At 36.0% G+C, this 10,859-nt stretch overlaps 1 protein-coding gene and 1 pseudogene across 2 annotated transcripts in view; one reads left to right on the forward strand and one right to left on the reverse strand.

Annotated features, from left to right (window-relative positions):
- Positions 1–9,862, reverse strand: part of LOC107686576 (WD repeat-containing protein 59-like) — a 19,110-nt gene extending 9,248 nt beyond the window's left edge. The window contains exons 1-23 of one of the 2 annotated variants that reach the window (XM_016483642.1): positions 9,748–9,862; positions 9,109–9,158; positions 8,780–8,915; positions 8,408–8,493; positions 7,985–8,065; positions 7,873–7,910; positions 7,692–7,780; positions 7,472–7,588; positions 7,292–7,369; positions 6,304–6,460; positions 6,117–6,196; positions 5,904–6,036; positions 5,064–5,176; positions 4,725–4,889; positions 4,546–4,647; positions 4,294–4,438; positions 3,279–3,348; positions 3,001–3,154; positions 2,485–2,541; positions 1,561–1,694; positions 1,313–1,394; positions 672–784; positions 411–561 (exon numbers count right to left, since the gene is read on the reverse strand). In XM_016483642.1, coding sequence (XP_016339128.1) covers positions 411–561; positions 672–784; positions 1,313–1,394; positions 1,561–1,694; positions 2,485–2,541; positions 3,001–3,154; positions 3,279–3,348; positions 4,294–4,438; positions 4,546–4,647; positions 4,725–4,889; positions 5,064–5,176; positions 5,904–6,036; positions 6,117–6,196; positions 6,304–6,460; positions 7,292–7,369; positions 7,472–7,588; positions 7,692–7,780; positions 7,873–7,910; positions 7,985–8,065; positions 8,408–8,493; positions 8,780–8,915; positions 9,109–9,158; positions 9,748–9,801 — 2,385 coding nt within the window. In that variant the 5' untranslated portion in view covers positions 9,802–9,862. The remainder of the gene's footprint in view (positions 1–410; positions 562–671; positions 785–1,312; positions 1,395–1,560; positions 1,695–2,484; positions 2,542–3,000; positions 3,155–3,278; positions 3,349–4,293; positions 4,439–4,545; positions 4,648–4,724; positions 4,890–5,063; positions 5,177–5,903; positions 6,037–6,116; positions 6,197–6,303; positions 6,461–7,291; positions 7,370–7,471; positions 7,589–7,691; positions 7,781–7,872; positions 7,911–7,984; positions 8,066–8,407; positions 8,494–8,779; positions 8,916–9,108; positions 9,159–9,747) is intronic. The other variant, XM_016483643.1, reaches the window with a different exon arrangement.
- LOC107686579 (RNA-binding protein NOB1-like) overlaps positions 9,856–10,859 on the forward strand; it is a 4,967-nt pseudogene continuing 3,963 nt past the window's right edge.

The following is a 10,859-nucleotide window of genomic DNA, read 5'->3' on the forward strand; positions in this document are numbered from 1 at the left end:
TAGGATATTAAGTAAAGATCATGTTCCATGAAGATATTTTGTAAATTTCCTACCATAAATATATCAAAACTTCATTTTTGATTAGTAATATGCATTACTAAGAACTTCATTTGGACAACTTTAAAGGCGATTTTCTCAATATTTAGATTTTTTTGCACCCTCAGATTCCAGATTTTCAAATAGTTGTATCTCGGCCAAATATCGTCCTATCCTAACAAACCATACATCAATGCAAAGCTTATGTATTCAGCTTTCAGATAATGTATAAATCTCAATTTCGAATAAATGACACTTAAGGCTGGTTTTGTGGTCCAGGGTCACATATACAACTGAATCTGATCCTAATTTAATTGAAAGACAATGAATTCCTACAGAATCCAAACACTGATGAGTTAGGTTTACAAACATACGTAGCGGGAGTGGTGTGGCGTGAAGATCGCCGGTCGAGGTTGCTGATGCCCGTATAGAGTGAAATATTCCTGAGGACTTCCGTGACCTCTGAACACACTACACAACATGGCCAGACTCTGAACATCACTCATCTGACTGTAGTGTTCAAGCCTGTGGAGGAAAGAGTCAAAGATCATGTGAAAACGAGGACACGTTCATAAATTCTAGCTGTACTGTATATAATGTTCTGATGGTTTCACCGATTAAAAGCTGCAACTCACAATGTCTCCAGCAGGTGTCGCCCAAATGGGTGTTTGGCCCAGGGAGTTCCAGCATCAGGGTCAGGGTTGGGACTGAGGTCAAGATTTGTGGCTGCCGAAGCAAGCGCCCATACCTAGGGACATAGCATGTGGAAATGAAAAAAGCTGTATAAACGGCTTGTACGCAAATCATGCCCACACATACACCACAGGTCAAAACCTTGGAATAATTAAGAATTATTAATGTTTTTGAAAGAAGTCTCTTATGCTCAAAGGCTGCATATATTTGATTAAAAATACAGTAAAAATGTTAATATTGTGAAATATTATTACAACTTATAATAAATGTATTTTCAAATGTAATTTATTGATATACACTGGAATAAATTACATTTTTAAATATATTCAAATAGAAAAATATATTTCACAATATTACTGATTTTACTATATTTGTGATCAAATAAATGCAGCCTTGGTGAGCATGAGACACTTCTTTCACAAAAACATAAAAAATCCTATCAACCCCAAACTTTTGAATTGTAGTACATTATATGTAGGTGATTTTATCACACTACTTTCATGTAACAGTGTATATTTTGTGTTTATTCTGGCGTAAACATTTAAAAAAATCTTATTCCAAACACTTGACTGATATCACATACCTTTGCTAAATCCCTGCGGCCCACTGCTAAGGCCGCCGCCCCATTCTTCTGACAAGTGTCCTGTATGTCATTAACATTTAGCCTAAGGTGAAGAAAAACAAAAAGACGCAGAGGATCAAGATGACATTTGAACAAAAGAATGTCACAGTATTGGCATTTGATGCTGCAAGTTATCACCGTTACTAACGAGACAGATATCATCTAAATATGATCCGGAATGCATTTTTGTCTAAGAAAACACAACATACACATATGTCTCCCCGAGGGCTTTGTGCACAGGAAGCAGACACGAGATTTCCTGGATGATGACTTTGCCAGCCAGTTTGATGGGTCTGCTGCTGTAGTCTCCTCCCTCTCGCTTGCCTTTCCAGCGGCGGGATTTCTGAACACCGTGATAATGACAAACAGGATCAGTCAATTTCTGATCAAAATAAATCAATCCTATGGTTGTCAGTATGAGAAAATCCCTTTTGAGAATATAATTACAAATCATTATTATTATGCATGTAATGTTATCATTAGAATTATTATGATTATTTATATATATATTGTTTTTTCATATTTTCATATTTGTTAAATGCACTAAAAAACTGTTAAGCTGTTAAGATCAAGATAGACATTAGAGCTTAATTTGAAATATTATTAGGGTCTAAAATTATTTGCCAAAGGTGGGTAAATCAAGAATATCTACTAACCATAAATATTCAGTAGCAGCCATGAAATTAAAAGTCAAATATTTAATTAAACTTTAATAAAGTAATAAAAAAGTACTAAAATAATAATAATTTATTTATGCATATATTGTATTTATTAATCGATATACTTATATATTTATTTATGAATATACTTATATATATTTTTATTTTCAAATTGTTTGCTGTACATTTTTTGTTAACAAACTGATGGGTTACAGTGTTACACACAGCATCATTTACACGAGAAAGAGAGAAAAAAGGGATGATCTTTCATTTTTACGATCTGCAACCACCTGCTAAATTAGTACAGAATTTTTTCAAAAGAGAAAATTTAGGGCAAAATGGTGAGCTGTGATGTGCCATACATGAAATGTATGACCGCAAGTGAATGAAACGCTTTAAAGCAACAAAACATTTGGCAATAGAGCAAGTCGATGAGAGAGAGAATAAGTGGGAGGGAGGGGCGGAGGTCAATACCGGACAGTCATGAACAGTCTGCACAGACCAGCGGCGGGAAGCAGACAGAGGGGGCTTCTGATTGGATAAAACAGACGACAGCAACAAGAGTGAGGGACACATGCCACCAAAACTCAACAGGAGAAAGACAGCACAGAGAACAACAGTGAAAATGAACTGTGAAAATGCTGCTTTTGAACAGGGTTAGGATGCGTGGGATGTGAAAAGCAAGAATAACAACTCAGAAACGAACAAAAAGTAGAAAAACATGTTATTTAACCAAGGAGGAACAATACAGTCAGTTCTTGAAAGTTTAACACATTTTAGAAATAATGTGTAAAACTTTTTGCAGACAGGCAAACATACAGGGCCATTTCATTTTTTAAGAGCCCTCCCAAAAACAAAACAACAAATAATAAAATAAAATAAAATAAAACAAAATAAAATCCTAACTACCCAGCTATGGCTGCCGAATATAAATTTGCTTATACAAGCTTCCTCCAAGGACTAACTTCAGTCCTGTGTGACGAGTCTCACCCGTTCTTTGTAGTAAAAGGACGATATGGACACTTGGTCTTTGTCTGTGCGTGTTGGGCTCCCGCTGTACAACCTCAGGGTGGTCTGAGACTCTGTTCGCATTTTCATGGGCGTCATCACTCCGCTGTGATACGCCGAGAGAGCTGACAGAGACCTGCACATACACAGAGACTTTATCTTATGACACGTGCTAAACTGGCTTCCACTGTATTCAAATAATAATATAACATAACATGCCATGTTTCAGATACAACAAACAAACAGGATTGAATATTCACCTGGGAGTAGGTTCAGTAGGAGGGACCATACGATGCATAGTTATGGGCCGAGTGAAATAAACCAAGGAACCTAATAGGCAAATTAAGTTGAAATTTATGTCTTTCATTTACATATATTTTTAATGTTTTTTTTTTTTTTAAAGAAGTTTCTTATGCTCATCAAGGCTGCATTTATTTGATCAACAATACAAACAACAACAAAAAAACAGCAATATTGTAAAATATAATTACAATTTAAGAACAATTTTCTATTTGAATATATTTTAAAATGCAATGAAAAAAATTCACAAAATTCTTGTGATGCACAGCTAAAGTTTTTCAGCATCATTACTCCAGTCTTCAGTGTCACATGATCCTTCAGAAATCATTCTAATATGTTGATTTGGTGCTCAATTATCATTAATTGTTATTGGTTCTCAATAATTAACAGTGTTGAAAACTTTTTTATTTTTTTTTTGTGAAAACTGTGATACATTTTTTTTTTCAAAAGAACAGCATTTATTTGAAATAGAAACATTATTGTAACATTATAAATAACGTCATTGTAACGTTATAAATATCTTTACTAATCAATTGGAAGCATCATTGCTTAATAAAAGTATTAATTTCTTTAAAAAAATGTTTCTTGAGCAGCAAATCAGCATATTAGAATGATTTTTGAAGAATCATGTGACACTGATTACGGGAGTAATGATGCTGAAAATTCAGCATTGATCACAGAAATAAATTAAATTTTTAAATATATTCAAATAGAAAACTGTTCTTTTAAATTGCAATAATATTTCACGATATTACTGTTTTTACTGTATTTTTGATCAAATGCAGCCTTGGTGAGCATGTGAGACTAAAAATATGTTAATGTTTTAACAAAAAAAATGTTTATTATTCCAAACTTTTCATCAGTAGTGTATGTATATAATCTTTTCCACATTTAATTTTATATATGAACGAAATATCTATTTCATGCATAATGGACAACATTTAAAACAATACAAAGACTCTTATCCCAGGCTACCTGTCCCGCAGAAGCGCGCCCCTGAGGTGCGTGGGAAGGGGATGTTGGAGTCCTGGTATGAGCCATAAGTGTTGGTTACTCGAGGGAAAGCAGGAATTGCAGGAGTCACCGGGTTGGTGAGCACGTAAGGGTTCGTACCATCCTCCTGGACATCCAGTAGTAGACAGTGATTTAAAACCTCATCATGGTGAGCATGGAAACCATTCGGAAATGTGTTGGAATAAAATGAGTACAAAAGTAAATCTCACTCACCATGACTCCATCTGACTCTAAGCAAGACACCAGCTGTCGAACACATGGCTCTAAGCAGTTCTGGTTTCTCTTTACCTTCTGAAGTGACGTATCTGTCAGGATCTACAAAAGAGATGACGCTGCTGTTTAAAGTTTTGACTAAATGTCAAGGATAGCTTGATGGGTTTTAGAGTTTCAACCTTCTGTATCTTGGTCTTCATGGAAGAAGAGATGTTTGTTGGAGAGACGAACTGGAAAGATGGAGCTGCATTGTTGGGATATTGGGCAGGAAACTTCACCACGAGACGAACGCGACTGGCTCCGCAGTCGGCCGACACAAAGCAACTGCGGTTGACAGCATCCATCTACAAGAACAATAATGTCACTGTCTTATTTATGTTGAACTGTTAGAATTGCATGCCATTTATTAATATGAATTCTGCAACATGACACTCCACGTAACAGACAATTAATCTAATTAATTATTTAGTTGAAACATTGCTTCTTGCACCAGATTTACAGAAATCACAGTTACTGACCTCCACATTGACGTTGCGAATCTGTAAGTTGACTAGAGAAAACTCTTGCTGCAGAGTCTGAGGCAAACCTGGTACGTCATTCTTACCGCCAGACTGAGGGCCATCAAACTGATCTGTGAACAGACAGTAATTTATATTCAATAAAACTAGGATCTGACTGGAACATCCACCATAAATGGAGAATGGGATGAACAATAATCAATCATAATTACAAAAATATTCAATCCATAATTTAAATCCAAAATACATTTTTAATATTAGTTACAAATCTACAAAATTCAGATTACAATTTACTTTATGTACATCTCATATATTGCATTCTACACACTACCATTCAAGTTTGGAGGCGAAAGAAGAATAAGAAAGAAGTTGCTTATGCTCACCAAGACGGCATTTAATTGATCAAAAATACAGTAAAACTTGTGTAAAAAAATTGTGAAATATTATTACAATTTAAAATAACTGTTTTCTATTTGAATGTTTTTTAAATGATAATTTATTTGTGTAATGCAAAACTGAATTTTAAGCAGCCATTGCTCCAGTCTTCAGTGTCACATGATCCTTTAGGAAATCATTCTAATATGCTGATTTAGAAAAAAAAAAAAATCTTACTAACCACAAACTTTTGAATGGCAGCGTACAGTATGTCTATGTCTATATTATATTACAAAATAGCATAGACAAAAGTAAACATATTATAACATGTATAAGATATAGACAGACAGGCATACTTTTAGATGTTATACAGTACATAATTCTTGACTAATTTCAAGTCATAAAAATCCATCAAATCCGATCTACTTTCTGTGCAGATTTCTGTCTATTCTATCCGTTTTTCACCTTGTGAGTTCTCTGCTGTGAATCCAGGGCTGAGTGGAGGTTCAGAGTCTCGGGACCTCAGAGCTTTCTCCGTCTCTGTGGTGAGAGTCAAGCCCTCCATCAACTCGTCCACGATGTCATTGGCACAGCACAGCTACAGATCACATGAGCCCATCAGTCTCAAACATAAAGTCACCAGCTGTACTGAAAGGATTGAGTTCAGCTAAGCATCACCTTCTGAAGTTGAGGATCTACTCTCCATATCCTCAGGGTTTGATCTCTGGACCATGTGACCAGCTGGCAGTCTTTGGAACCTAAAATACAGAATGGACAGTGGAAGACAATAACACTTGTCTGTTCTTAAAGTCGAAATGAAGCACTCATTCACAGATTATCGCCACCTACTGGTTTCTCCTCTCACCTTCTTTCTGCGGCCTCCACTGAAACTCAAGCACAACATCGTCGTGGCCCACAAATGCGTGAACAGGACTGTTCAGTTCCAGTGTGCTCCACAGCAGGAGGCTGTTCTCTCGCCGTAGCTGAGGAACCATCACTGTAACCAGGCCGTTAGAGAAGGGCTGAACAGAACGAGAGGAAGAGGGTGCAGTGAGTACTTTATAATATGCTACTTCATGTTTACTAGAATTATACATGATGCCAGTGTAAGGGGGGAAAGAACACTACTGGACAAAAATTAAGAATGTTTTATGTTTTTGCAAGACGTCTCTCATGCTCTCCAAAGCTGTATTCATTTGGCCAAAAATACAGTAAAATGTAAAAAATATTATTACAATTTAAAGTAACTGTTAACTATTTGAATATGTTTTCAAATCTAATTTATTCCTGTGACGAAACGCTGAATATTCAGCATCATTACTGCAGTCTTCAGTGACACACAATCCTTCCGAAATCATTCTAATATGCTGACTTGATGCTTAATTATTAATAATGATTTTTATTATTATGAATGTTAATCAGTGTTTCCACAAAAATAATAACCAGCAAAAATGTTTGCAATGCAAAATGTTTCCTGACCAGCAAATCGGCGTATTTGAATGATTTCTGAAGGATCATGTGACACTGAAGACTAAAGTAATGACGCTGAAAATTCAGATTTGCCACCACAGGAATAAATTAGATTTTAAAATACATTCAAATATAAAACAGTTATTTTAAAATTGCAATAATATTTCGCAGTGTTACAGTTTTTTACTGTATTTTAATCAAACAAATGTAGCCTTGATGGCCATGAGTGATATCTTTCAAAAACATAAAAAAATACTAATTATTCCAAACTTTTGACTGGTAGTGTAACTGTCACAACATCAATAACAATACAGCAACCTTTTACATAGGGAAAAAAATTATTATACCTAAACTGAATATTTAAATAATGGTTCAAACCGTACCGTGTATCTGGCCTTCCACACAGGCACCTGACATGACAAGATATCAAGGTATTTCCGCGGTTGTCTGTAGTCCCAGAACTTTTGGAGTAAATCATTATACACACAGAATCAAGTGTAAGTTAAACTGCAGCAGAATAATAGAACGTGAACAATATGATCAACAATTGCGATTCTAATCACCCGAACAGAGTTGTCCTGACTGGAAGTAGCCAGGATGTACTCGTTATCAGGGTGCCAGTCCAGACCATGAATCTTTGACAGGTGGGCGGCTACATACTCCACAGCAGTGTTTGGTTTCTGAAGCACAGAACAGTAAGCAGACAGATTAACAGGCAAGCAAAGGTTGATTCATTGATAACTGATACCAATGATGATTTTACAATCATGAATTCACAATCACCCTCTTGTCCCAGATTCTGACATCACCATCATGACTTGACGCCAGACAATAGTGATTCCGTCTGTTCCACTTCACCTGAGAGGCTCCAGCTATTATACAGAGGAAATGTGACAAAATTAAAACAATAAATAAAAGAATGGACATTGCATAAATAAACTGATTGATGAGTCTTTCCACTCACCCACAGCAGACAGAGCCACGGTTGGCTTTCGAGTGTCCCTGGAAATGAAAAAAGAAAAGCGTAAAATATGGGGGGAAAAGACCTTTATCATGCACTCTTTGTCCACACTCACCTTGTGTCCCATATGTAGATGTATGTGTCCACAGAACTCGTGACAAGAAATTCTGGTTCAAACCATGACCAGTCCAAATCACTGAAACAGTAAAACAGTGGGAAGTTATTTATTATAATGATTTGTCATATTAGAATAGAATATCTATATTCCCAAGTCAGATCAATTCATTTATAGAATGCTTTTCACAATACACTTTGTTCAAAGCAGTTTTTTCTGAGTCTCATAATTTCAGTGTTTACAGTATAATACTTTAATGCCTAATTATCCACAATTTAGCAGCTTAGAGCTGAGCGATAGTATATTTTACATTTGGTGGATGTAAAATTACATTTTGCTCATGCATTTTCTTGTCATTGTTTGGATAAGACAAAATGATCAGATCTCTTAAGTAGCATTTCAGCTTGACGCCATCTGTGTTACCTTATAACACGTGTGTGGCCTTGCAAAGATGTATGTGGTTCACCGGATCCATCACGCCAAGAGTACAGGTCGACACGCTGGTTATTCTGCGGAGATGACAAAATGTATTTTTACTAGTGCTGTCAAATGATTAATCGCGATTAATCGCATCCAAAATAAAAGTTTTTGTTTGCATAATATATGTGTGTGTTCTGTTCTGTGTATTATTTTGGATGTGATTAATCGCGATTAATCGTTTGAAAGCACTATCAACTAATGTTAACTAAAGGAAACTTACTGTAAATTGTTACTAAGTAAATATTATGTATGCATGTGAAACAATAAATATGACAGTGTCGTGAATCAGCAGAGGATAATATCTTCTTTACGTACAGATGCTGCAAATAAATGGGCCTCGGTTTTGTGCGGATTCCACTGGACTGTCCCAACATCCCATTTGCTCTGGCGGCTGATTTTGCGTGGAGCCTCGGACGGCGTCTCCAAATTTACAACATATAAGAATCGCCTCCTGTTCAAAGCATTCACAAGTGAAAGAGTAAATAGACTGTGGTATAACTACGCATGCAAAAAGCATTTGCAAAATGAAAAACAGATAAGAAACAGTATGTAGATGCAGCATATAGAGCTAAGCTACAGATGGTGCGTAAGGGTGTGTTTATAATTCCACATGAGGATGTGACATTAGCCGAGGCTGCACAAACCCAGAGAGAACAGCGTGCTGGCCGAGACAGTCCACTGACATTGCAGTAGCCTGAAAACAGAAAAGTCTGTCATTACACAACACATCACCACCAAAAAGACTTGTATACTTTTCTTTTTACCCTTCTAAATGTATTGTATTCCATTGCATTGTTATTGTCTAGTGTAACTGCATATTCTGCTCTGCTCGGTTTTTGTAAACATAAAACAAATATATTTTGAGATACACTGTAAACTGCTATCTTTTTAAAAAATAAATTACACTTGATTTGATAGTTTATATCCAATGCAATGGTAGACATTTTAAGTTATCTTACGTGCCCATATACTTTCTGAAGCCAATGTAAGATAATATATGTACAATAAACCACAGTTATTAAACATATCCCATGTAATTTCCCAGGTTTTTATTTATTTTTAACATGTTTATTGTAATACTAATAATAACTGAAAATACTATGTTTACCATGGTAGGTTTGTGAGGTAACACCTTAATAAACAAAGAATGTCATTCAATTCAAAGTTTAATAGACGTCGCTCAGTATTGACATGACAGCTGTGCACGTTTATTGCTCTAGTGGTTGTGAAAACTACTTCTCTAACGCATGTAATGCATGCATGCAGGTGTAGTGACTGTGTACCTGTGCATCTCGAAACTCCACCACCACATTCTCACTGCTCCAGCGGGCCGCCATCTTCACCCGTCAGAACGTCAACAAATGACGTGATACTGTGACCGGACTGGACGACAGTGTAATCTCGCGAGAACTCGTGTCAGCTGCTGCTGCTATCCTACTGCCAAGATGGTGGAGACCGTGGTGGAGCATGTTGTGGTAGATGCTGGCGCTTTTCTCAAAAGGGCTCCTCTGCAAGTGAGTTATCGTTGATGACGCTGGCTTCTCATTTGATTATTTTAATACTGTTGCTCAGAAATGTGAGTTTTATTGACTGCGAACCAGGATAAATGACAGAACTTATACGTGTGCTGTACTGCGGTGTAGTGGAGTTTGAATAAATAATTAATAGTTTGTATGTAGGCACAATTGTGGTGTATTTGATTATATAAAGGCGACACACTAACAAAAAATCCATGGTACTACCATGTTTTCTACCTTGTAGTACCGTGGTGTATTTTTAAGTGGTTTGGAGTACAGTTTACCATGGTGCATCAATTCATTCAGTCATTAATAATATTTTATATTTTGATATTTTTAATATATATAACATTTTTTTGTGAAACTAGAACATTTTGTCTGTTACCACATGTTTTTGCGCGTGTGTGTGTGTGTGTGTGTGTGTGTTTTATTTTGTTTTAGGAAATTGGAAAGAACATTTATACCCTGAAGGATGTTGTTGATGAAATTCGGGATAAACCAACAAAAAGGAGTTTGGCTTTTTTGCCATACAAGCTCAATTTCAAAGAACCCTTTCCAGAGCACGTAAGATTTGGTAATAATAACCTATACTATACTAATGCGTCTTATGTTGAATGTCTTTGTTTGAATGCTGAAAGTGTGTTATGGGTGATGATTTATGCAAAAATTTTCATTTACTTTGAATCACAGTTACAGAATTTGCTAAAAAGACAGGAGACTATCCCAGTCTTTCAGCCACAGACATCAAGGTCTTGGCTCTGACTTATCAACTGGAAACTGAGAATGTGGGAGGAACTGAGCATCTGAAGAAGAACCTGAGAAAAAGGTACTGCTGATTGATTAATTCAGATCTTAATTCACATTCATTCACATCTGTT

The sequence above is a fragment of the Sinocyclocheilus anshuiensis genome, unplaced genomic scaffold, assembly GCF_001515605.1.
Source record: "Sinocyclocheilus anshuiensis isolate Anshui unplaced genomic scaffold, SAMN03320099.WGS_v1.1 scaffold733, whole genome shotgun sequence".
Taxonomy (NCBI): Eukaryota; Metazoa; Chordata; class Actinopteri; order Cypriniformes; family Cyprinidae; genus Sinocyclocheilus; species Sinocyclocheilus anshuiensis.